This window comes from Notamacropus eugenii, chromosome 5 (genome assembly GCF_028372415.1).
Source record: "Notamacropus eugenii isolate mMacEug1 chromosome 5, mMacEug1.pri_v2, whole genome shotgun sequence".
Classification (NCBI taxonomy): domain Eukaryota; kingdom Metazoa; phylum Chordata; class Mammalia; order Diprotodontia; family Macropodidae; genus Notamacropus; species Notamacropus eugenii.
Genome location: NC_092876.1, coordinates 433,919,296 through 433,947,194, shown reverse-complemented (window position 1 = coordinate 433,947,194; position 27,899 = coordinate 433,919,296). Strand labels below are relative to the sequence as shown.

At 38.0% G+C, this 27,899-nt stretch overlaps 1 protein-coding gene across 1 annotated transcript; it reads left to right on the top strand.

Moving 5' to 3' along the window:
• Nucleotides 1-296: 296 nt before the first annotated feature.
• Nucleotides 297-27,609, top strand: ATP6AP2 (ATPase H+ transporting accessory protein 2). The gene is made up of 9 exons (XM_072615154.1): nucleotides 297-554; nucleotides 11,157-11,287; nucleotides 14,844-14,975; nucleotides 16,453-16,548; nucleotides 16,845-16,982; nucleotides 18,030-18,083; nucleotides 20,006-20,155; nucleotides 24,858-24,977; nucleotides 26,354-27,609. The coding sequence occupies exons 1-9, from the start codon at nucleotides 518-520 to the stop codon at nucleotides 26,546-26,548; spliced, it is 1,053 nt and encodes a 350-aa protein (XP_072471255.1). The 5' UTR covers nucleotides 297-517; the 3' UTR covers nucleotides 26,549-27,609.
• The last annotated feature ends 290 nt before the right edge of the window (nucleotides 27,610-27,899 follow it).

Here is a 27,899-nt window from a genome sequence, read left to right as displayed (position 1 = left end):
ATCCTTCTGCGTTTGGCTAAACCTGGTTGGCACTTGCTTGCCGAATTACATAATGGCATTGATGGGGGAGGGGAGGCAGATAGAGAGGTCTGCGACAAGAAGACAGAGACGAAGGCACTCGAGACACAGCAATTCTTCGCACCCACCCCAGCTTCCCCAAGGCCGGTTCTACCTCCCAGGGCCCCGTGACAGCAGATCAGCATAGGGGCGTGGCCTCCCCGGAAAAGCCAGCTTCTCCCTTCCATTGGCTGATCTCCTCCGTCAGTCACCTGAGTCCCCGCCCCCTTTCCCGGCCCAACGGAAACTGCGCCTCCACAGGGAGGCGGGTTTTTGCAGCTGATTGGTGGAGAGGGTGGCGGCGGAATCAGCTGGAGGGGGGCTGCGCGAGGGGGCGAGAAAGCGGAGAAAGGCGGGGGGCGGGGTCCAGGAAACGTCATTCCCCTTTCCTCTTCGGCTCGGAGGCTGCGGCTGCGGTGACTGCTCGCGCTGTGGCTGTCGCCGCTGCCGATTTGTGACCATGGCTGCGCTCGCCCTTCTGGCTTTGCTCCTTCCCGGTAAGGAGCCCCGGGGCGTTGTGGGAAACCTAAGGGTGCTCCTGGCCACCCTGTGCCTCTAGATGTCTGGGCTCCCGCAGACCCAGGAACGAGAAGGGAGAGGAGAGGGGGCGGGGAAGAACCGAGTAGATAGAGGAAAGAGAATGGGGGTAGAGAGACAGCCTGAGGGAAAGAGGCAGGGGGTGGGGGATGGATGGAGGAACCTGGGAGGGAGGACCTTGTGGATAGATGAGAGGAACCTGTGGAGGATGGGGGGAGGTTGGACTGTATCGAAGGAAGAACCCAGGGTGGGGGTGGGGCGGGGAATCCACTGGTCTTTTCGGCTGAGCGAAAAGGGAGAAGTGGCCCTGCGTTCTGGTGCCGCAGTGCTGTCATCGCTGGGAGGGGTCTGAGGTGGGGGGGGGTGGAACCTGACAAGAGTCTCGTGACCTTGTCCGAGCCGCTTCCAATCACCACGCCCCCCTCCTCGCCCCTCCCGTCCCCAGCCTCGCTCCCAGATCCACCCCCTTCCCCCCTCCCCCCCGCGGGTCCCCAGCCTCGCTCCCAGATCCACCCCCTTCCCCCCCTCCCCCGCGGGTCCCCAGCCTCGCTCCCAGATCCTTCCCCTCCCCCCCGCGGGTCCCCAGCCTCTCTCCCAGATCCCACTGCCTGGGTTCCTGGAAGGAGGAGATGACGACGACCACGACCGTGACGATCCTGCAGTGGAAGCCATCTCTTCTCTAGGGCCTGGGGCGGGGGGGGGGGGGGGGGGGGGGTGCCGCCTACCTGGAGGAGGAGAAGGAGAAGGAGGGGGCATCGGGCTTGTTGCCTAGCATATAAATGGCTTGAAGAAAGGAGCGCTTGCTGCAGTTTAATGACAGCTCCTAAGAAATGCAGATCTGTAGCCCTCCCCGCTTGTGTCCGCAGTATGGGAGAGCTGTCCATCCAGCCTGTCTCCTCTTTATCCCTGCATGTTAGGGCAGAGATCCCTGGTCTGCGTCTCACCTGTAGTTGCCCATCCCTGGTCCTGTGGGGAGCCCATTCAGTCTGTCAGTCATCCAGTGTCCGTCACTTAGCTTTGGGGAGACAAGACTTTTAACAGTTCCTGCCCTCGGAGAGTTCATTTTAATTGGGGGGGCAACATGTAAATTATGTAGAAGATAGGTACAGATTTAATCCATCCCCTCATATTGCACTGGGGTTACAGTGAAGCTGTGGTGTCTTAAATTGTTAATAACTCTTAATATTGTCCTGTGAAATTCAGTAAATCCCCTTTTTTCAGTGCACTTTGTGCACACAGTATGGCACATAACATGTTTTCTTCAGGAGTGAAGAGATTACCTATGTCTTGGCCTCTGTAGATGAGCATAAGTGAAAGTTTTCCTGTGTGTGTGTGTATGTGTACATACATACATATATATACATACATATATGTATGTATGTATGTATGTATATATATATATATATATATAAAGGCCCTCAGCCATCCTTTTCTTTGTTAATAAAGAAAATACCTGCAGTGTGACACTAGTTTTAGAGATCTTGTTTTTTTCCCCCAGACTTGGATTTTTAATAAAATTGCAGGGTTTTTGTTGCTTTTTTTATATTGTAGTGCATATATAAGCTTGAAATAAACTTTAGATGTGTTTAGCAAATTTAAATTTTGAAGGTATCTGAATAGATCTTCTAATTACCTTATTTTATAGATGAGGTAACTGAGTTGTGGTCTCAGTGACCTTTCTCCAAGGTCACACAGGTTTAAATGGCAGAGAAGCTCTCAGGATCCAGTGTGAGCTTTCCACCACACTGTGTCCCCAGGCCAGTAGAATTTTAATGCTACCTGAATTCTGTGTTCTAATTCTAGTGATATGGTTAGTACTGTAATTTTGTAGTAGCAGGAATTTGGCTTAGGTTATTTTCTTGCCTAAGGTAAAATTATGTTTTGTATACATTTTGTGAAAACGTATTGATATTTGCTTACTTAGTTTAATCCAGCACACACAACCCAAGAAACTGGTTTTATCAACCTTTACCATGATTGTGCTTGTCAACTGACATTAAATTATACTGTTTTTCACTGTAACTGAATGTGTTTTAGTGAGGAATATCTTTAAGGGGGCCATCTTCCTGGTTTGGAAAAAAAAAAAGGTAGTTCCTCTCGTACTTTCTGACAAGATAGAATTCAGGAAAGCATAAGGTTTCAAAGCCATCTTATATGAGGCATGGTTGAAAGAGCTGGATTCTTTATCTAAAGAAGAGATAAAGAGCAAAAATTTGCCATCTAGATACGTGGAAGAGGGATTAGATGAGTTTGGTGCTCTTTAAAGGTCAGGATTAGGACATAATAGATGAATATTACTGAAGTGGATTTCAGCTCGTAGAAATATACGAAATGACTTTCCAGCACTTGTAACTCTCCTAATAATGGAACTGAATGTCTTGAACTGAGTGTCTTGTTAAGTAGTGAGCTCCCTATCACCAGAGGTACCCAAAAGTAGAGGCTAGATGCCTAGTCAGTAATATCATAGAAGGGAATCCTGTTTTGGATAGGATTAATGATTAATAACATCCTTTTCAACTATGAGATTCCATGTTTCTAAGAATTTTTAAAATTGATATTCTAGACCCTGAAGATCTTCTGGGTAACTCATAAGAACCAAAATAAGTTTCTGGGAGGAGTTGTGGTAGCAGCAGGAAAGATTTGAGCCTGAAATCTAGTTATGAGGATGTTCCCCCAGGAAAGGTGTAAAGGTTGATAATTATAGAGAAATGATAAAAAGACTTAAGTAAACAAGGTGGACATTTATCTTAGTATTATCTGTTCATAACATCATTTAATTCTCTCTATGACTTTTTGTGGTATTCCAAGAGTGGGGAAAGGTAGGTTAGAGAAATTCTTTTTGAAATGTTGTCTCTACCCTGGTTGATGGAAATAACAATGAAAAGAACGGCACTAAAAATGATGATGATGGTAATTAAAAAAAAACACTTATCTGCTTTTTATATGCAAAGCAGTTGACCATTTTCCTTTCTCTGCCATTGGTAAAGATCTAGGATAAATGCCATAACTTCACCATTGTATCGTCTAAGGATATTGTGGGTAGAAATGTGGTCATGATATATTTAGGAAGTAGAGACTACAAAAAACAGGGAGTTGTTTAAAGAGACCATAAATGGATGCCCTAGAAACTCTCCAGTTAAGTTAGCTTTTTGAAAAACCTCAGTAGGAGCTGGAATCAAGAGCATGTAACAGGATGAATACAAAATCATTCTGAGAATAGTGTCAGAAATACTAAAATGCAGATTGTCAGCAAGCATTTATTAAGCACCTTTGTGCTGGCAGCGTCCTAGATGCTGGTGATACAAAGGCAGAAGTGAAACTGACAAGTTTATCTCTTGGATGGGATAACATACGTATATAAGTGTATAACCAATAAAATAGAAGAGTTAGGGAATTTGGAGAATCAGGAAAGGCTTTATATGGAAGGTGGCATTTGACCTGAGCTTTGAAGAGTTTTAAGAGATGACGTTGGGTAGGGAATGTATTCCAGGCTTGGGGAATAGTCTATGCAAAAGCATGGAGGTGCTGGGTAGAATATATGCCAGAAGTAGCCATGTAGCTAATTTGGCTAAGTCACAGAGCGTGTGAAATAAGGTATAGTAAAGCTGAAAAGGTAGGTTGGATTCAGGTTGTTTAAGGCTTTAAATGGCGAACAAGATTTTATCCTCTTAGAGAGAGGTAATAAGAAACCAGCACAGTTTGAGCAGGGGGATGACATGGTCTGATCTATACTTAAAGATAGTCACTGTATCAGCGAGGCCTGATGCAAGAGCAAGAAAGTATAATACAGAGAAAAGGGCCCTGTTTTCAGAAACCTCTCCTTTGATCTTTCTATTCTGCAAACAGCCCTCCTACTTTCATTCTGCCCTTTGTGGCTAAATTTCTTGAAAAGTTTACTATAGATCCCTCCACTTTTCTCTCCCTTCACTGCAGAATCTTTATCTCTCCAAAGTTAACAGGGATCTCGTAATCGCCAGATCCAGTGGCCTTTTTGCTTGTTTCTTGATCCTCGTTCTCCTTGACCTCCATAGCCTTTGACACTTGATCACTTTCTGCTTCTTTCCAGGACACCGCTCTCTCCTGGTACTTTTGGCTGCCTCCTCCTCCAGATCACCCTCTTACCATAAGTGCCCCTGAGGGTCCTGTCCTGGGCCCCCTTTACCCTCTGTATTACTTCACTTGGTGATGTCATCAGCTCCCGTAGTTGCTATTATCGTCTCTGTGCTGATGATTCTCAAATTTACCCTCCTCCAACCTTTTTTTTTAACATTTTTAGTTAAAGTTCTGAGTTCCAAATTCTATCCCTTCTTGCCCTTTCCCTCCCTGAGCCCAAGCAATCAGACATAGATTATACGTGTGCAAAATGGAAGGAAGTGAAAAGTGGCGTGCTTCAGTCTGTATGTAATCAATATCAGTTCTTCTTCTGGAGGCAGATAGTCTGTTTCATCATTTGTCCTTTGGGGTTGTCTTGGATCTTCGTATTGCTGAGAAAAGGTAAGGCCTTTGCAGTTCTTCACTGAACAGTATTTCTGTTACTGTGTACGACTTCCTGCTGGTTCTGTTCATTTCAGTATGCATCAGTTTATGTAAGTCTTTCCAGGTTTTTTAAAAATCATCTTGTCTTTTCCTTACAGTGCAGTAATATTCCATTACAATCAAATACCACAGCTTGTTTAGCCATCCCCTAATTGATGGGCATCTCTCTGATTTCCAATTCTTAGCCACCACAAAAAGAGCTGCTATAAATATTTTTGTACAAATAGGTCCTTTTTCCTTTTTTTGGATATCTTTGGGATCTAGACCAAGCAGTGGTGTTGCTGAAAGAGTATGTACAGTTTTATAGCCCTTTGGGCATAGTTCCAAATTGCTCTCCAGTATGGTTGGATCAGTTTACAACTCCGTCAGCAGTGCATTAGTGCCCCAGTTTTCCCACATCCCTTCCAATATGCAACATTTTTCTTTTTTGTCATATTAGCTGCTCTGATAGGTGTGAGGTGGTACCTCAGAATTGGTTTAAATTGCATTTTTCTGATCAATAAGTGATTTAGAGCATTTTTTCATATGACTATAGATAACTTTGATTTCTTTGTCTGAAAAATGCCTATTCATATCCTTTGACTATCAGTTGGGGAATGATTTGTAGTTTCGTAAATTTGACTCAGTTCTCTACATAAATTTGAGAAATGAGACTTATCAGAGATATTTGTTGCAATTTTCCCCCCAGTTTTCTGCTTTCCTTATAATTTTGGTGGTACTGATTTTGTTTGTTCAAAAACTTTTTAATTTTATATAATCAGAATTAGCTGTTTTACATTTTGTAATGTTCTCTATATCTTCTTTGGTCCTAAATTCTTCTGTTGTCCGCAAAATCTGACAGGTAAACTATTCCATGCTTTCTTAATTTATTTGTTTGTTTATTTATTTATGTGTAAATCATGCATTCATTTTGACCTTGTCTTGGTATGTGGTCTATACCTAGTTTCTGCCTTACTGTTTTCCAATTTTCCCAACAGTTTTTGTCCAATAATGCTGTTCTATCCTTTACTGACCTCCAGTTTTTTGTCTCCAACTGACTTTTAGACATCTTGAATTGTACGTTCATTAGACATCTTAAACTCACTATATCCAAAATTGAGCTCATTGTCTTTTCTCCAAACCTTCCCCCTGCCTCTACCTTCCTATATAGGGGGCAACGCTATCCTCCCAGCCCCTCAGACTCAACCTAATTGTCATCCGCAATTTTTGCCAAGACCTGTTTATTTCAGCTTTGCAGCATCTCTTCATACACCCCCTTCTGTCACTCAGATATCACCAGCACTTTGGTGCAGGCCCTCACTGCCTCACACTTGGATTATGGCGGTAGCTGTGGGTGGCTTTGCTAGCCACAAGACTTTTCCCACTCCAGTCCATCCTCCATTCAGTCCAATCATGGTTCCCCATCCCCACCCCGCTCCTCTTGCCCCCATTGGCTTCTCTTTTGTTTTCAGGGTCACATAAAAATTTCTCTAGGTTAGGTTAGAGCCTAACCACTTGTGCCTTTCCAGTCTTCTTATAAGTTACTCCCTCCTACCTAATCCATTAATACTTGACTCCTTGCTGTTCCTGGAACCAGACACTCCATCCCTCAGCTCCAGGTCTTTTTTCTAGCCATCCTCCAGGCCTAGCATGCTCAGGCTCTTCATCTCTACCTCTTGGCTTCAAACCTCAGCTAAAATTCTGTCTTCTGTAGGAAGCCTTTCCCAATCACCTTTCATAAAATGCTTTCCCTCTTTATTGTTTCCTGTTTATCCCTGTATATGGCATTTCTGTTTGCTTATTGTCTCCCCCATTTGATTGTGAACTTCTTGAGGTCAGGGACTATCTTTTTGTATCCCCAGCACTCAACACAGTGCTTGGCACATAGTAAGTGCTTCATAAATATTTATTGACTGACAGAGTCTTGAACGTACACCCCCAGTTAGCAGGCCTTAACTTTCAGTGATTACCTAAATTGAGCCAAGGCAGGGAGAGGTGGAGAAAGAACAAGTAAAGATAGTTTTCAACATTCATTTTTTTGAAAGATTTTGAGTTCCAAATTTTTCTCTTCACCTTCCCCTAGATGGCAAGCAATCTGATCCAAGTTCTACAAGAGCATTTTGTCCCTGTTATGTGCCCAGCACTGTGCCAAGTGCTTCACAAATATCATCTGATGTTATTCCTTTGTTTCCAAGCTGCCTTTTTCTTTGAAGCTTTGCTTATAAGATATTATTTTAGGTTCATGTTTTGAATATTCCTGTCATTATAATAACTTGTTATGGTAGGATTCTTCTTTTTGTTTGCTCATTTTTCCAGCCCACTTCCTGAATAGAGACTTAATGTTAGGACTGGGTTGTGTGCATTTCTGGAGGGAAAATCTGGGCTGGTCCTATTGTTTCTTTCTTTGGATATTAAGTGTTGTGTTATTCCAGTATTTCAGGAACAGCTCAGGCCAGGGACCTGCAAACTTTCAAGGCTCCCACAATGGTCTGATCCAGGGAAAATTTGATTTCTGTTTTCCCAGTCTGAGCTCTGCAAGTTTCTCATCTGGATTTGGGTCTGAACCACTGTAGACTGTTGGGTTCAAGGACTCAGACATTGTCAGCCAGCTGGGAAGCTAGTGGCACTGCTTCCTGCTACTCTGCCATCTTAGTTCTAGCCTCAACTATTTATCATTTCATATCATTTTTATGGAAAGATGGAGAAATGTGAGGTAGGCAGTACTACAGTTAGGTGGCTTTAGAACTGGTTAAGACTTGTCCCCAAAGAAAAAAAATTTAGTTTTAGTTCAGCATTGATAGATGACCTTAAGTGTAGTGGAAATTAACATTTTTATCAGTGATTTACAAGGTGAATGCACAGATAGCATGCTATCCTATTTGCAGATTATACTAAGCCGAGAGATTATAGGTAAAACTAGATAGTAGAACTATCCATAACTGACTAGAACAAACTGGTCAAATTGAGTAAGATGAAATTTAATAAGAACAAATTTAAATCTTAACACTTGTTCAAAAAAATCAGCTTTTCAAGTACAAGATGGAGGAGATATGGCTAAATAGCAGGCTGGCCATTGTGGGGCGGGGGTAGGGGGTCGCGGGGGGGGGGGGGGGGGGGGAAGATCTTGTGGTTTTAATGGATTGAAAGCTTAGTATTAAATCAGTAGTGGGCTTTGGCAGCCAAGACAGCTAATGAGGAGCCTACGCAACATTTCCATAATGCCTCTGTATGCCAGGCGCTATGCTAAACACAAATATTATCTTATTTTCTGCTCACAATAACCCTGGGAGCCAGGTGCTATTATCCCCTTTTTAAAGTAAATAGGATTTGAGTGACTTGGACAAGGTCACAGAGCCAGTGCCTGTTGAGGCTGGGTTTGAACTTAGGTCTTCCTCACTCCAGGCCTACTCCTCCATTCATTGTATCATCTAGCTGCTGCCTAGTAGCTTTTGTGATTTATTAATTAACATATACTGGGCAACACGTTTTGCAGAGGGAAATCCATTTCAGTACAATATGACATGAAGGAATGTGCTAGATCTAGGCAGTCAGTCATGGAGTTGAAACCTTTTAGAAAAGCAGATTCTAGGTGAACAAAACACCATTAGATAAATGGATACTTCAGCGGAAATGTGGTTTGGCTAAAATGTGTAATTTCTCCATTAATATATAGATGGCAACCTTGTGGGTATCTTTCTGTTAATTTTACATTACTGATCTGCCCAATGCACTAGCAGTTTTCCACTGCTACTTTTAATAATTTTTTGAACACCAGTATAGCATTCAAGTTGACCTTCTATATGCCTCACGCTGGAAATTAGCCTCACCACCTTTCCTGGTCATATATGTCCTTAGGAAGTCATTTACACCATTTCCTTAGGAACAAGTATAGTAGGCAATATGTAAAGTCTTATTTGGGCCTACCATCTTTGCATAGTTTTTGAAGTAACCTGAACTTCTGGTTCTGTTGAGATCGGGGCATTTCACGAATTATAACCATCTATAGCATCGTTAGGAAACTGTTGATGAAAAAAAAGGTTGGGGTAGGGAGCAGCTAGGCATCTTTGAAAGCATCATACAACTACAAATGTAGACCCTTGACACAGTGCCTGGCCCATTTAAGTGCTATATAAATGTTAGCTACAATCATTATCATCATCATCATTTGCCTCCAGTTCATCCCCGAGCCCAGTTCATCGTCCATTTGTGGTAACTTGTCAAGACGTGTACTGATGAGTGATGGCAGTGGGCTGTCTGTAGTTGACATACATGTAGTTGCTAATGGTAATAAACATGGAGATACTAAGTTGAAGAAGGTTATCATACTTGTGTGGTTGCATCTACAGTGAATATGTATAGGAGTCATGACCACAAGCAATCCAGGTAGAACGATAAAAGAAATTAGGCTAAGTCTCAGAGAACTTTGCAGATAAATTTTAAATAAAAATGGAAAATGTGACCTATTCCTAATTCTGTCATTAGTTTTGACTTTTATGCTATCATCTCATATCTTATTCTTAAATATGGGCAAAATTTTATAGGTTTGAAAGTTAATTGGATATATCAGTAAAGTTGAGATGAAATATTTTATAACAGCTGTAACACTGAAATGATGGATGAGTAGGCAAGTCCCTCAAATCATATATTTCTATTGTCATTCTTCAGCTATGTTCAGTAAGTACCAGTTATATATTATCACTGGTCTCTTGCCCATGCTACTTAGTTCCTAGTCTTATATCCAGAAAAATTCTAGAAATTCTTGCTTTAGTGAGTGTTTTATATTTAAATTTGTACCACTTTCTGTTGGTATAAACACCATTCTCAGATTTCCTATTTACTGTTGGTACTACCACAATCCATTTACTCATTATTCTAGCTCTATTAACATGCTTATTTTTTATTGTTTTAAGTCTGCTTCTGTCATACCAATCATGGCTAGATTTTCTATGAACTAGGAACCACTTTCCATGTAGCAGGAACATGAAAATGATCCTATGCTGTTTGTACCTTTGCAGTCTGAACAGTCCTCCTCAATCTTCTCAGTACTTCAGTTTATGTGATGTCAACATAATTGTTAAACTGATTAACTAGATTAAGGAGCCATCAAAATCAGGAAAACCTGCATTCACATCCACTCCTGGACAAATCACTTAATTGCTAAGTGACCAAGGCATCTTGGTTTCTTAGGACATGCATGCATTGGTAGTAAAAATTATCTTCCAGAGGATCTATACACCATTGAAATCACAGGTCCAGTCCAAACAAATTGTATTTATATGTATGTATATACGTTATGTGTATACACACGTGTACGTGTGCCACATAGTTTTTTTTACCCTGAGGAAAATATCCTACTCCCAAAATACATTTTCTTACATTGCATCTTTTGTTCTTAGAGAATATATGCCCTTGGGCATGTCTGCCTTTCAATCCTTACCCGTATAAGTCTGTTTCCTCTGTAGGAGCTTTGTAACACATACCTTTAAAATATATATTTAGTAGTGTGCTTCGTACTTAGTACTTTGGAGGACTAGGTAAAGGGACAGTAGGTAAAGGAAACCTGTACTCCTTCTCTTTAGAAGACATAGTTGATAGGGAATCTAGGAGCAGAGGAAAAATGGTAGCAATAAAGAATCCAGTATGTGCTATCGATAGGCCAGATTTCATGTTTGACTCTGGGCTCCACAGGAGAGGGGAAGAGGAGGCAAATGGAAGGCCACTTGTGGTTTCCTATTATGATAATTTTAGTATAGAGATAGTAGTAAGTAGTAGTTTTAATATAGAGATAGTAGAGATAATTTGAGCATAATGAACTCTTTTCTGGATCCTTTCCAGTACCCCAAAAGGGCCATAATCTCATCATTGTGTGGGTACTTCCTCCAGTAATGCAGATTGCAGCTAATCCACATCTGCCTATCAGTTGAACTTTGTATCCTTATGCACAACTATCACAAGTTGTCCACTTTAGTCTACCTTTGGAAGTAGAGGTGGGAGATTTGCTGGTATTTAAACTATAATTAAATTAACCTTTTGTGTTTCTTTTTTAGGTGTATTGGGGAATGAGTTTAGTGTGTTAAGATCACCAGAATCTGTTGTTTTCCGAGATGGAAAATGGCCAATACCCGGAGATCGAATTCCAGATGTGGCTGCATTATCTATGGGCTTTTCTGTGGAAGAAGTATGTATACTTTCAGAAATATTTGAAACTATTCAAAATTACTTTTGTTGGATTTTACTAAAATCAGTCTGTTCATCAGCAGATAGTTATATGACTTCTGTTCAGAGTATGTACATAGGAATATTACTTTGTAAGTTGTGAAGCAGATTCTGAAAAACTTATTGCCAAATACTATTATTTTAGGTCTTCATCTATAAAAGGGACTGCGTCTGCAGAGAAATTTCAGCAGGACATGGAATAATTGCTAAATTAGAGATGTTGGGAGTTAATTTTCAAAATTGCTAATAATTATGGATGTTTTGCTTTTATCTTTGTATATCCAAGGCCAATGCCTTGCTTATGCAAAATACTTAATAAATGTTGCAATGGAATGTATTTTTAATTAGTTTTGCTGTTTTAAAGTTGTTTATAATAGATTCTTAAAAGCTATATCTGACTCACCATCAATAGACCTTGCAGTTTGATTTGCTTTTCCAATATTGGTAATGGATTAATAGATATTAGTGTGCCTGTTTGTCTGCAGCCCCTACAATATTGACTCTTTCCATCTTAGCATCATTTCCAATTTGCTGGATTTGAAATGAAATCAATCTTTCAGATTTGCAATTCTTTTAAAATTGTTCTTTTTTTATCACTTGTTCATTAGGAAATAACATCTGGTCTTATTATAGTTACTGCATACATATATATTTGATTAGCAGACAGGAAAATATTATTGATGTGGAATTTATCCTTGAGTCACTATCTGAGTGCAGGCATACCTGATTTGTCAGAACTACGGTCAGAATTTAGAAAAAAGGAAAAAGAAAACTATATAGCATATGATTAAAAAGATTTAACCTTGAGTTATTTAAATAAGTTATTGAAAATTAGAAGTAGGAGGTGGACAGAGGTCAACACAATGAATAGTTTCATCCACAAGCTAAGCCAGTATAAATTAATTTTCATAACTAGAATACTGAAAGATGCCAGAAAGTGCAGTGGTTAGCAAACAGCTTACTTACCAAACAGAAATGGCTGCCAATGACAAGGTTAAAATATAAACCCCTTCTTAAAATCAAATGAAGGTGGGTGATAATTATCATCTTTTAAAGCAGAGAGAAGCAGTGGAGGTTAAAACCAGTTTTAAGAAAGTTTGTCAAGGTATCCAGCATCTCAAGGACATTCAAGGGTGAAAATGAAAATTGTACTACAAACGGAAGAAAAATGGATCCTCCTTCAGGTCACATCTACTAACTGTGGAGTGCCTCCCAAGGCTCTCTTAGGCCCTCTTCTCTTCTCTCTCTGTATTGTCTTGCTTGGTGATCTCATCAGCTTCCATGAATTCGCTTACCATTTTTAGGTAGATGATTCTCAGAGCTGTATAACTGACCCTTTGTCCAGTTTTGCATCACTGACTGCCTGTTGGACATCTTGAGTTACATGTGCCATAGACATCTCATTCAAATTCGACTATATCTCTAATTTGTTACCAAACCTTGTCATTTCTACTTCTACAGCACCTTCCACATACATTCCCTTCTCTCTCCTTATACAGCCACCACCCAAGTGCAGGCTGTCATCATTTCCTGCCAGACAATTATATTAGCCTTGTAGTTAGTCAAATATCTTCTCACTCCAGTTCATCTTCAACTCACCTGCCCAAGTGATCTTCCTAGAATACAGACATGACTGCCACACCTTTACTCAATAAACTGTAGCGATTCCTTATTACTCTGAGGATCAAATATATAATTCACAATTTGGATCTTAAAGTTCTTCCTAATGTGGGCATTTCCTATCTTACACTTACGTCTAGCCCACCTTCTCTATTTTTAGCCCTTCCTTCTCGTCTGTGCACAAAATGCTCTTTGTCCCTCATGCCCTCAGTGTTCTCCTTCCTCATCTCGCCCTCCTGATGTCTCTGGGCTTGGCTCAGATCCCACCCTCTGCACGAGGCCATTCACAACCCTCTGACTGCTGATGTCCTTCTGAGATTACCTCCTATTTACACTGTATATATCTTGTATATACCTGATTGTTTGCATTGTATCTCCCAGCCTCCGTAAGGACAAGCAGTGTGTTTTTGTCTTTCACTGTATCTTTAGTGCTTAGTACAGTATCTGTCATGAAGTAAGCAATTAATAAATAGTTGTTGACTTTTTTGTTTAAAAAAAAGATTTACAAATTTATTTCAACAAACTGTTTTCTCTATCAGGAATAGTGGAAGCACCACACTTACATCACATTCTCTGAAGTGATTATAGAGGTGGGAGAAATGGCACTAAAAAGAATAAAAGATGGCAAAAGCAGCCAGATTGAACCAAGTATAGATATCCATGGTAGAGGTGATATATTGAGGGACCAGTGTTAAAGGTAACTGAGGGGAGGGAAAGGTACCAAACGTGTGGGGGGAAAGCTTGGACCTTATGAATGTCCCCCAAAAAGGAGACCAAGAGAACATAAGTCCTGATCTACATTCGTGCCCTCTTAACTATGCACATTTATGAGGGTTACTTATATACAAAGTGAGAGCATCTTTGATGAGGGCCCTAGTGAACAAGCAGATTTGACAAACAGTATTCAACAGTGAACTAAATCATTGTCATTTCAGAATTAGCTAAAAGAATACAAGATCTGATTGTACTTACTGTTCATTACACAGAATCATTGGATTCATTAGAACATGTTGTCTTACAAGTACTTGTACAAGATCTCTTGTCTGCAACATGTTCTTTTAAGATTCCTTGGAAGGTATAATAACAAAACCTATTTAGTAACCCTCTAATAATAAACATCAGGTGAGACATAAAAGAGGAATATGTATGCTTGTCAAAGGTATTTACCACTGTTAGAGGAGATTCAGCACAGAGTCCAGGTTAAGGAGGGATTTCTTGTCATTGGTCAAGTCTTTGCGGATGATGCCATACTGACTACCAAGACTTTGCTGAGCCTTGTGGAAAAGATGTAATTACTTAAAGGAGTCTGGCATGTCCATTCACATAGGAAAGACCAAATGGATAGACAGTCGCTCAGTTTTCAACATGAATTTGAATAGAAATCCTAGAGAACTTGTCCATCATATTGCTACTTGGAGAGATAGTATAGATGGAAAATAAACTGGGCGTAGAGTTGCTTCTCAGGTACAATTCCAATCAGTGTAACAGTTGCATTGTAAGTGATTCAATGTAGTCTGTGCTTATCTTGTTTTTTCCACTGAAACGGGGGAGAATAACCAGAAGATCAGTTTGAGAGGGGAGAGAATAAAGTAATGATTTAGAATTTGAAAATCCTTGTCTGTGTAGATGTGTCATATCGTCTTTATCTTGTAGATCAGACTGCCCCTTCTTTTTCCTCTTAATATTTTAGTTTCTAGGGAAGATGGAGAAGGAACAAGAAGGTGATGATAAAACTCAAATAGCATCCTTTATTAAATAAGAGCCTTGTGTGATGGGCAATTTCTGAAAATTTCACTTCCACTGCTAACCCTGTAACTACTCATTTTTTTAAAAAATGTTTTGGAGGGAACTTGCCAAAGTTGAAAATTAAGCCCTGTTTTATACTTTTAAATATTTAGGATCTTTCATGGCCTGGACTTGCTGTGGGCAACTTATTCCATCGTCCTCGAGCTACTGTTTTGGTGACAGTGAAGGGAGTGGACAGTTTGGCTTTACTCAAGAATGGTGTTGTTTCATACCCTCTTGAGAATGTGAGTATTTCAGAAGATTGATTTTTGAGTGTTCTTTTGTGAATGCTCACTAGGTGCTTTTGTTTAGTTTTGTGTGTGTATGACTTTTTAGCATATAGCTATTTCCTTATGTTTTAATAAGTTGATTAATATGAGGAAGCTGTCCTCTTCTCATAAAGAAAAACTTACATAAATTATCAATAACCTTGATGAGCTCCACATGTCTTGGATCTTATTATGTCATTGAAGTCAAGATAGCCTTTCATTGTGTGGACAGAAAGAATTCTCCCCCCTTTTCTAAGGAATAGGCCCTAAAGACGTCTGGGAGAAAAGCTAGTGGAACATTCATTTTGTTGTTTGGGAAACATTGCCCACCAAGCTCTCTGGTTAGAATTTTGCCTCCATGCTTTTTTGTCTGTGTCATTTAGCTATTTTTTCAGCTTGAGGAAAAGAATTCGAGAAGAAGCTGGGTATCATAGAGGGAACTCTCAAGCTTAAAGAAGAACATAAACCTGAATGTTTAGATGTTGTGGTAGGTTGAAGGGGGCTAGTTGTAGCTGAGTGCTTTGAAAAGATGTGTACACTCATCTTCACTTTATAAAATTATATTGCATCTTGGATTAGAGAAAAATTAAATTTTATTTGGTTTACATTGAACAGAGAGCAGAATTACATGGCAGATGGAATGGCAGACTTAATCATTGTGGTTCAGTTTCTGTGTGCCGTGGAGAAGTCTGTTACCTCTTTGAGCCTCAGGCAGCTCTGAAAAAATCTAATTTATAGACTGCTCAGGAGGACTGAAGTCAGAGGATCGGAATTCAAATTCCTGCTCTGAGACCTGGAGCAAATCATTTAACCTCTCTTGACCATGGTTTTATCTTGTGTAAAGTGAGGAAGTTGGCTTGATGACCTCATAGCTCTAGACCTGTGATTTTCAATTGATGGTTGTGATCTCCATTAGGTAAAGAGAAGTCCTGCACTGGACTCACAGTTTACCAGCCCTTGATTAGGGAATAACTGGCCATTTGGGGTCAGCGTCATGTCGCCATAGACCTTGCCACTTTTGAACTTTTGTGATCTTTTGGTCTACTCGGTTGGGAGGGAATAGTAGTGTACTCAATAATCCTTTGGTGATTGCTTGTTGGTTGATTAGAATGCTAGAACAGCTGAATTCGGAATCAGGGTGACCTATATTTATATCCTGTCTCAGACACTTATTACCTCTGTTCTGTGAATATCACTTATCTTCTCAGGACCTCAGTTTTCCCAATCTGTAAAAGGAGGGGATTAGACTTGACTTCTCAGGTCCCTTCTAGTGCTAAGTCTATGAGTTAATGGCATTTCCTAAGGAAGTAGTGACTTGGAACTCTTAAGTTTCTACAGATAATATGCTTGCTTATATAGACAGAAGTTTCGCAAAACCTGAAGTCAGTATAGGAAATTATTTTTCTCTCTTTTGGTAAAAATTTTAAAATAAAATATTGCTTTTGTATCCTAGGCGGTTCCTTTCAGTCTTGACAGTGTTGCAAATTCTATCCATACGTTTTTTTCTGAGGAAACACCCGTAGTTTTGCAGTTGGCTCCTAGTGAGGAAGTAAGTAATACAATTTTAAGAAACAAAAATTGCCTTCTATTTTCAAACTTGTTTTTTATCTTCATTTTTTCAAAAATTACTTTAATTATAACTTAACAATACTCAATAGAGACTTATATGTAAAGTCTGTATAGAAAAAAATCAGATTTCTGTCATCTGTTTAACAAAAATATGTCATTAAGAAATCTCAGGCTTTTTTACCTTGATTAAAAACTAAGAACAGCTGCTGTTACTTGTACTGTGCATATATTGAATCTGCAGTGTGTAGATGAACTTTAAATGTGTTGTTGTTTCAGAGAGTGTATATGGTGGGGAAAGCAAACGCTGTATTTGAAGACCTCTCAGTCACTCTGCGACAGCTGCGCAATCGCCTGTTCCAGGATAACTCCATTCTTAGCTCTCTGCCTCTTAACTCTTTGAGCAGGAACAATGATGTAAGTGGTGCGGAGCGATACCGAATGAACAGTGCGCTTTGTGTTTCCCTTTTCTTATGTTGCTGAATTGAGAATAAGTTTGGAATGTGGGTGATGAGCAAGAAAACCTATTATCTCTTCAAAACTTTAGTTATAGTCATTAGCATCACATTCAGGTATAAAAGTTGTCACCTATCTGTAAAGTTTGAGAATGGAGTGGCCGTCTTTGCCACCAGTTGCCATATTTATCTAGTTCATTCAAGACATCACAACAGTGGAGACAGTCTAAGTACAGCCCCTTCTTACCTTTATCTATCAAGCCAGCTAGCCATCTGACTCAAGCCTCAACTGTATTATGTTCACATATGCATGCCATGCCTCACATGGCCAGCATCCTTCACGTAGCAATTAAAAATCGGCAAAGGGAAGTGAAGACTTGGGGCAGACTAACCTGTGATTTTACTTGTATGGAGAACTCTGGTAAGGAAATGCCCTCTAACTAATTCAGATCAGCACCATCTATGCAACTTATAGACTCTTTTAGAAAGTTGCCTAAAGTACTGAGAGACCTAGGATCACACAGCTAATCTGTGCCAGGCAAGATCTGAACCCAGATGTTCCTGGCTTTGATGCCACTCTCCTGCCTACTGCATACTGCCTCTCATGTTGCAGTAAGACAACACATTTGGATTGCTCTGGTATCCTGTGATTAATAGTGTTTTTATAGTGATATGATTCTTAATCATTAATATTTAGGCCATTTGTTTTACTTAGAATGTTTACTGTGCATTTGAAAGTTATCTTTAAGGGATATATTCTATAAAAGATCATTATACAGATCCATCCATGCTTTGTTTATGCTGATGTTATTAATTTTGCAATGTGTTCTAGAGAACAAAAATTCACGGTGGGTTGGGGCCGTATATGTGTATGTACATGTGTCTATACATATATATGTGTATGTACATATTTAGTTATATTTTTTCCTTTATTAAAAAGCAAACATGAGTCTCAGTCAACATGGTTTCTGCTAAAATGAAAACTGCTAATTTTGTTTTGGTCTTCTAGGTTGATTTGCTATTTTTTTCTGAGCTACAAATTCTTCGTGATATTTCAAGTTTGGTAAGCAGGCTTCTTTGATGTTAAAACTTTTTAAAATACCCAGTTTTCCCCTTCATGTTCCAGAAGGCAGTTTTTCAAGCAAGTCTCTAAAATATTGGTGGCAAATGATTAAGAAAATTGATTAGAATATGTGATTTAACATACCTAAATAAAAATCCCGTCAAAACTCTCATTGGTTTTTTTATCTGAAGTTAGTGTAGATTTGGATAGAATTTACATATGTATTATGCCCATATTAATATATATTATTCATATCATGTATTTATGTGTGTTTATGTATTTTTTTAACTGTACCTGTGATTTCGTCAGTCTAGGGCGCTCCCAGTTAGGAACTAAACTGTGCCTGCGACACAAAGGTTAAAAGTGATTTTACTTGGGCTACAGAACCAGTATGTGTCAAGTGGTCGAACTCATGCCCAGGCTCTAAGACCAACTCTCTAGACACCATGCCATGTTACGTCTTAAGTATTTAGGTGTATATCTTAATTAAATAGCTGGTCTGTTAGATTTTTAGCAATGAGATCAAGGTATACATTTCCCCTACTTTGACCTCAGCAACAGTTTGTGTGTTTTTGCCTTTTTTTTTCCCCCAAATTCTTACAACAACCCAAGTGAGCAGTTTGCAAAGCAGCTAGGCTGCCCCTCTATAACTTAGAAGTGACTAAGGCTGTGATTTTTTTTTTCCCCTCACTACTATACCATGGTGCCACTTATGTGAACATGAGGGCAAAGAAACTAAGTTTTACTCATGTTTCCACAGCAAATTATATTTTTTATGATTTGTAGCACTTAAACTTCTGAAGTTATTAAAGCTTAACACAGCAAAAGACTTTTGGAACACTATTTAACAAGTCTACTTTTATGAGATATTCAAGAGAATTGTGTTTGTGTGTGCACGCAGATGCACATGTCAGCAGGTATTGTGTAGTGGATAGAAGTAGAGGTAGGTATCTAACCTGGAATTAAGAAGTCTTGGGTTCAAGTCTTGCTCCTTAATACATATTAGCTCTGTTATCATGGACAAGTTACTTGACTTCTCACTATCCCAAGAATCTGTCAAAGACTATAAGTTACAGAGGGGTTGCTTGACCCTCTGCTGTGGTGTATTTTGAATTTTCTGCACTGATGAAAATATAGATCTGTTAGTATATCCCATTCTCATTTCCCATCCCCCACCAGAAAAAAAATGTCATGTATCTGAAATGAAGTCTAGACAGAAAAGGATCATGTGAAATGTAAATAACAGTCTGAACTAATGTTGACTTTTATTTGTTTGATAATTATATCATGTGAATCAATGTTCTGCTTCTAAAGCTTTTTAGTGATTTTAGTTTTTTTCCTTTTATGCAGAGATATTTTTCTGTCTTAGTAATGATTCTAATTGATCAAAGTAGAGATCTGCACTTCTATCCCAAATCTCTGCTGATTAGTTGTAGGAATTTGGGAAAAAAAGTGTGGGCATGAGTAGTGCTACTGCAGGGGCCACTCAGTTTGTAAATTACATATTGCTTTTCTTCACCCAGACCTCAATGCAGAAAATGTATCAGTCCAGCTAATTGTTTGGCTATATAATAATCTACTTAGCATATTGTGTATGTTAGTTTTTTTTAATATAGGAAGCAGGCAGTGGCAATAGAAAGTAGCGCTTAAATGACCAGAGAATATTTATTATATGTCTAAGAATTATCATTACTCCTTAGATTTAATTAAGAGTTCTTACTACATTTATCAGACTCTTAATGTCATGACTATAAATATGATACTCATCTTTTTATAGACTTCAGGGAACTAGTTGGGAACTTGCTAAGTATCTTGAGTATAGTTGCATCCTACTTAGCTCAGTTATGTATGAAATTTAGTTTGATATAAAATTTTAAGTGAATATATTTGCAATTTTATTTGTTCTGTAACCTTTTCCTAAGTTGTCCCGACACAAGCATCTAGCCAAAGATCATTCTCCTGACCTGTATTCTCTGGAGCTGGCTGGCTTGGATGAAATTGGAAAACGCTATGGAGAAGATTCTCAGCAATTCAAAGATGCTTCACAGATCCTTACTGACTTTCTACAAAAGGTGATTTTACCAATATATAAAACAGAGGCACTGGTAAAAATAGACAATAGCAAGAGAAATAAGCAAGGAAAATACTTTATGCTTAAAGTATCATAGATAATGTAAATCCATTTGGTCCTGGGATAATTTTCTTATAGAGTTCATTTATGAATTGTTCAATTTCTTTTTCTAAGATAGGGTTATTTAAGTATTCTATTTCTTCTTATTGTAATATAGGGAATTTATATTTTTATCTTAAACATCCATTTCATTTTGATTTTCAGTTTTTTTGGGCAAAGTAGTTCCTAATAATTGTTTCTATTTCTTCTTCATGTCATTTTTGATATGGTAACTTGGTTTTCTTTCTTTTTTTTAAAGTCAAATTAGCCAATGATTTATTTAATTAGTTTTCTTCAAAAAAACCACCTCCCAGTTGTTTTTATTAGTTTAATGGTTATTTATTTTCTGTTTTGTGCAACTTTCCTTTGATTTTTAAGATTTCTGTTTTGGTGTTTAGCTGGAGATTTTTGTTATTCTAGTTTTCTTACTTGCATGCCCAATTATTGATGTAAGCATTTAGAGATAGGATTTTCCCCTAAGTACTACATTGGCTATATCCCACAAATTTTGATTTGTTGTCATTATTTTGAATTAAACTGTTAATTGTTTCTTTGATTTGTTCTTTGATCTATTCATTTTTTAGCAATGTTATTTACTATCCAATAAATTTTAAATTTATGCTTCCAAGGCTCTTTATTGAACAAAATTTTTGTGAAGGTGCCATGCAGGGCTGGGAAATAGTTATATTCCTTTCTATTCCCATTCTTCTCAGTATTTTTAAGAGGCCTATCATACTTAACTTTTCTAAAATTCTGTACATCTCCTTCACTTCTTTGTTGTTTATTTTGTGGCTGGATTTATTGAGATCCAAGAGGGCTGAGATGAGGTCTCTCACAAGTATAGTTTTGCTGTCTATTTCATCCTCTAATTCATTTAACCCTTTCTTTAAGAGTTTAGATGCTATGCTTTTTGATGCATCTCTGTTCAGTACATTAATTCATTGTCATTTTGGCAAAATATAGTTTATTAGCTCTTTTAATTAGGTTTATTTTTACTTTTGCTTTTGTTCTGTCTGAAATCATGATTACCATCCCTGCCTTTTTTACTTAAACTGACACATAACAGATTCTTCTCCAGCTCCCTATTTTAACTCTATGTATGTGTCTTTCAGTTACAAGTGTGTTTCTTGTGAACAACATATTGTTGGATTCTGGTTTCTCATGCATTCTACTATCCTCTCTATTTTTTTCCATTTTGTAGGTGAGTTCATCCTATTCACATTCACAGTTATGAGTATTAACTGTGTATTTCTTTCCATCCTATTTTCTTATACATATCCTTCTCTTTTTGACCCTCTCTCCTCAAGAATCTGTTTTATTCCTGACCACTGCCTCCTTTAATTGGCCCTCCCTCTTATTTCCCTCTCCCTCTTTCTCTCCAGTTTTCCTGCTGTGTAAGATGACCTTCTGCACTCAGCTGTGTGGGTGTGTGTTTATTCTTCCCTGCATATACCAGTTTAGATAGGATTGAGATTCAAGCATTGTCTCTACCCCCTCCGTTATGTAAACCCATCCTTTTATGCCCTATTCATGAGAGGTAATTTTTCCCATTTTTTTTCCCTTCTCCTTTTTCTCATCCCCGGTGCATTCCTGTAACGGTTACAGTCTAGCCCTTCCATTCTTACTTTGAGATCATTCCAGCATAACAGAATCACATCCAGGCCCTGGCCTCCCAATTAAGCTCTCTCTGAGAGCCCTATTCTAAGGGGCTGCATGTGAAAATGTACCCTATGATTCTTTCTTGTGTTTATCTTTTTGTGCTTCTCCTGCATCCCGTGTTTAAACATTAGGTTTTCTATGCAGCTCTGGTCTTTTCATCAGGAATACTTGAATTCTATTAGTTCTTTTCCCTTCTCCCTCCCCCACCATAAAATTATATTTAGTTTTTTAAGATGGATTATTGTTGGTTGTGATCCTAGATCCTTTGCCTTCTATAATATCCTATTCCAAACTCTACATTCTTTTAGGTGGTGGCTGCTAAGTCCTTTGTGATCTTTATTGTCCCAGTCAGTCCCCACCCCACAGTTCACAGACCTGTCTGTCTTCCTAAGCTACCCTTTGTTGGAAAAATGACTTTTTGCTGTCTTTCTTGGTTAAAATTCAGTTTGGTGCACTTTCTGAGTTGTTGTAGAGGAGTTGTATTGGGAAAACTTGGTAGAAATGTTGACTCTCCTCACTCCTCATCTTGATTCTGCCCTCTCTACCATTGAAAATGAATTTTTTTTCCTGTACCTATGATTTCATTGGTAAAGGGAACCACGAATAAGGAAATTCTTTCTTCCAGTGTGGATTGACTTCCTGTCTTTAACCTAGAGGCTTGGAGTTACCTTACCAGAAGCAATGAAAAATTATGTAATTTGCCCAGGGTTACAAAGCCAGAAATAACACTTGAATCAGGTCTTTTCCTGTCTCACGATCATCTGTCTATCCACCACATCGTCTTGCTTCTTTCAATAAAACAATCTAGATTTGCTGGATCTGTGATAAAGGGAACTCCTAGATAAGAAAACTTTCTCTTTCAGTGTAGATTGGCACTTTCTCTGCAACTTGTAATTTTAAAGAGTTGCTTAGAATACTGAAAGGTCAAGTGACTGATCCAGGATGTGTCAAAGACTTTGAACAGAGCTCCTCCTGGCTCCCTGGCCAGCTCTCAATCCACTTTAACATATTTATGTACTAAGTGGCACACCAATATATTAGAAAAGCTAACTGAATTGAAACAGGCTAAATAGTTACTAAAGAATAATTGAAGAAGATTTCAATGTGCTATGTTTAGACTTAAGTATATCTAATAGATATAGGAGATATATATATACACACACACACACACACACACACACACACACACACACGTATGTATGTATGTGTATATATAGGATGATAGATTTGGAACTGGAAAAGACCTTAGAGACTTTTGAGTCTGATACCTTCCTTTTACAGAAGAGGAAATTGAGGCACAGAGAAATTAAGTAGGTTGTCTGGAGTTACATAGCTCCGAAGTATCTTAGGTGGGATTTGAAAACCTAGGTTATCCTAATTCCCATGGTCATTACCTTAACCCTACTATACTATTTTGAAAACAAGAGGGAAATTATGTATTTGAACAAAGCATTGGAAACAGTAGCTATGTTAGTCATTAGTTATTACTGAGTAGGAATCTTCAAGAATATACTTGTTTTTCATTTATCATGTGTAAAATTCACAAAATCTAATCTTGTGCTAGGTCATTTTTAAAAAATCTATAGGCAGAAATGTTTATATACATTCTTTAAAAAACGTTAAAATAAGTAAGGGAAATTGGAGCAAAAGAAACAGATGTAAATGGGAACTAAATAACATCCAGAGAATAATTATAGAAAAATAATGATCACTCCATTTAATAGAAGGTAATATTTACCAGATGCAGCAAAATGATCCTTAAGGGGAAAGTTTCCATTGACCACTAAATTAAAGATATGGCTAGTGAATTTTGCCTTTTTCAAATAAACAGAAAAGTATAAATATTAAAAAATGTCAAAAGGTAGATGTACAAAATTAAAACTAGGAACATAAAAAATGGTCTTCAGAGAATACAATAAATATATTGGAAGTAATCTGGGGTAGATAGGAGGGGAGTTACTTGCTAGTCTTTTATTTGACAGTACTTTTTCCTTCATTGTTTTGTTGTCTTTATGTAATCTTGAACTATTATTTAAGAATAGTGCTATTTCAGTGGATTATTTAAATCAGTTAGTTTAGTAGTGATGATAGATGAAAATAGACTTGAAGAAACTCTTTCAGGGTCTTAAACTCCAGGAATGTTAATATCAAAGAAAAATAATTGTTCTAACAAGCTTCCCTTCATTTTGTACCTTTTCCTCTCATAGTCCTTCTGTCTGGCACTTACAGAGACCTGGTTTTCCCAGATGACATGACTTTCCTGGCCATCCTCTCTAAGACTGGCTGCATCTTCTCCTATCCCCTATTGTGCTCCTATTCTCTGTTATGCTGAGAGGGCAGTTAGAATACTCCTTGTTCCCCGTTACTGTATCCAGATTCTCCTTTTGCCACCATCGCTCACTAACCCCTTCATTCTTTGAAAGTTTACTCTATCAAAATGTATTACCCAATAGAAGTCATGGTGGTTCTGACCATTGGTCCCTAGTTATTCTTCCACCTTTCTCAGAGTTTAGGATTTGGCTCACTGACTTATATCCTTTTCCTGATTTGTGCCCTTGGACATGGGGACTTTATCATTCACATTGATGCCTTCTCCAATAACTTCTGATTTCCTTAATTTCCTCAAATTTCATTACCTTATGCCACATATAGGGGAAATCTTGTCCTGGATCTCATCATTACCTACAAGTTTTGAACCTCTGATCAAAAAGTCTTGACATTCCTGTATGTTATCATAACCTATTATCTCTCTCTTCCTTGTGGCTTTCCATTTTCTGTAGTTTCTTCATCCTTATGACCTCCAGTCCCTCCACCCTATTTCATTTTTCTTCCCTTCCAATCTCAATTTTATAGTTAACCAGTTTTCCTTCACAGTGTCTTCTACTCTCAAATTCTTTTATACATTTCTATTTAACTTTAATAGTAAAAGAAGTCCTGTTTCTTAGTTTGCAGATGAGATGTATGACCTTTATGGTGGGAATGCAGTTGTGGAAGTAGTAACTGTGAAGTCGTTTGACTCTCCCCTTGTGAGAAAGACGCGTTCTATTCTTCAGGCGAAGCAGAATGTAAGTGCATTTTATACCCTGCTTTAGAATCAAGAGATATACTTTTTTTCTAACCAAATCATAATTTGCTTGGAAGCTACTGCACTAAATGCATTGAATCTAAACTGATTACGAGTAAAATGTAAGTTTTGTTATTTTTGATGTCCCACACTGAGAAGATGTGAAACTACATTCAAGTGTAGCTGTTGAATCACAACACACTAATGACTGTGAGCCATATCTTCTTTTGACTGCAACCAGATTTTGGTTTGGTCAACACTTGGTTTTTCATTATGTGTCAGGGTCAGGGATGAAAGGGAAATGGTTCAGGAGCAGGAAGGTAATGCTCATACTGTATAATTATAGTGTTAGAAATTAATGGAGACAATGTGTATTTTTTTCTTGGAGACCTACTGTCTTTGGATATGACCCCTTCATCTTTAAGACTCCAGTATAGACACATAATTTGAAATACCCATTTTCTTTAGTGTATTCCTTTAGTATTCTCTAAATACCCACTTAGAAGAATGGTAATGTAGGTCATTCAAAACAATGAGTTTTTGATATGTATGTGACATTTGAATAAAGTCATATATATTCATCCATAGACATAGTCTTCACATCCACCCACAATTTTCTCCCTATCCAGTTCTGTTAGGAAGCGGAATTAAGGAGATTAAAATAATTACCTTCTCATAGATAGCCCAGAGTTGACTGATATATGCACTTTAGTTCTGAAGAGAATTTTAAGGCTGAGATCATTTGTTTATGAATTTGTAGTTTTTTAAATGTCAAGTCATGTCTGTTAGTGGCTTAGGAAAGTCTTTGCAATTCAGGGAACCAGACTGAAAAACAATACCTTCCAGGCTGGTGTCTTATATCTGAAATTCCCTTTGCAAGACACATCTCCTTACTAGTCAGTCTTGGTTCTTTAAGGTGAGCTATGACTTCATCTCTCAGGCTTTTGACTGAATTGTGATAGAATTCTTTTACAAATGATGCTGGGCTTCTTTGTTATATAGCAAGTTTCTTCTCTTTATTTTTTAAAAAAATTAAGTAAAATTAAGAGTGTTTGGGGAATGAAGAATGAAGATATATCATTGATTTTAATGTACTTCAAATTTTATTAACATCACTTCCTAATTAGTACAAATAGGAAATTTGATTTGTGTAAAATATGGTAGTGAATGAAAATGGAAATTTCTTTGGGAGACAAGATCGAACATTCCTAGCAGCACTATGTTGCCTGTGCCTTCCTGACATGTTGTTATAATTTGTCTGACTACAGTGAGGTAATTTGTATGTTCACATCTTTTCCTGATGTTTCTATGTTCTGTGATGTTCTGTGTTCATGATATCTATGTTTCTACCTTTCTATGTTCAAATTTTAATTATAGAGCAATCCAGGAAATCCATACAATCTCGCATATACGTACAACGTGAATTACGCGGTAGTCTTCAACATAATTCTTTGGATAATGCTGGGCTTAGCCTTAGCTGTGATCATCATCTCCTATGGCTTGTGGAACATGGATCCTGGCTACGATAGCATTATTTATAGGATGACAAATCAGAAGATCCGAATGGATTAACCTTTTTCTGTGCCATCCTAACAAAAGAATATGGAAAGCATCCATATTGCATTAAGATAAGTCTTTTGGTGTGGTTTAAAGTGGATGTTTTATTTAAAATGTATTAAAAGACAAGATTTGTTTTCTATTTTGTGTGTACTTGTAACCATTTCTCAAAGTGGGTAATATTTAAGTGAAAATGTAACAACAAATCCTTCACTCTGCTATGTTATTACAGTGGCATTAAAACAATTTCATTCCATTTTAAATTTGGAAATATGCACTGGAAATACTTTAAATATTTATAAATGTTATCCTGTGTTGCTCATCTGTGTGGAACAAATGCACTGAAAGTATAATAGAAATTTTTTGTGGAGTTCTTTAATGGTATGGGTAGAAATCATCTTTAGATTGTTATGTATTATGAACTATTTGTAAATGTCTTAAGGTGATGTAAATATCTTGAAAAGTTACTGGATGAAAGTATTTATGATCTACAAAAGTCCTAAAATGGGAGAAATACTTATACATATAGTTTAAGAAAAATACTCCTGTAGACAGAGGATGACTGTTTTACCCTCTTCTGGAAGTTTAGTGCTCTATTATGAGATAGTTAAGACCTAGAAAAGGAAACATGTAGAGTATTTGACTGAATTGGACCCAGGAGACCAGGGTTCTAATTCCACCTCATCCCATATCTAGCTATGTGACGCTGGAGAAGTCACTAACCTCTTTTGGGCATCAGTTTCCCCTTGCATAAAATGAAGGGGTTGGACTAAATGTCATTTCGGTTCCTGCCAACTCTGAAATACTCTCATTTGTCAGCATATGGTGTTGTGAATTCTTACAGTTATGCACCCAGACACACATTTCTGTATGGTGGTACTTTTGAGAATGGCTTGAGTTGAAAATCCATTTTTTATTTTAATGTCTGTTTTTCAACTCCTATATTAGTTGGTAAGGTTGATGTTACAATTTCATTCTACAGAATGCTAAATGGATGATTCCTACTTTTTGATGTGGACCAGTGTTATCAAGCTCGTAAGTGACTGAAATAAATAAAAATTGATGAGAATTGCAAATATGTGTTAGTCATTCACTGAATCCGATTTTGTATTATATGAAATGAAATAAGTTTTATAGAAAAATTGTTTTGCAATACATTTCAGAAAATACATGTACCCCTTTAAAATTCACCTTTTTAAAAAATATTACTAACATCAAAGACGTGATAAAAAGTAAAGATAGATCACATGGTGGGAGTGAGGGATAAATGATGGGCAGCCCTCAGGTTCCATGTATGCTTGCAATATAAGGAAAAAGTGTAGAAGGCCCTTAGTACGCTGAATTCACATGTTTTAAACCTTACATG

What these genes read in the sequence shown, in the direction of transcription:
- ATP6AP2 (XM_072615154.1), top strand. Translation starts at nt 518, where the DNA reads ATGGCTGCGCTCGCCCTTCTGGCTTTGCTCCTTCCCG. An exon ending in TCTGGCTTTGCTCCTTCCCG is followed by an intron (nt 555 to 11,156) that starts GTAAGGAGCCCC and finishes TTTCTTTTTTAG; the next exon opens with GTGTATTGGGGAATGAGTTT. An exon ending in TGGGCTTTTCTGTGGAAGAA is followed by an intron (nt 11,288 to 14,843) that starts GTATGTATACTT and finishes TTAAATATTTAG; the next exon opens with GATCTTTCATGGCCTGGACT.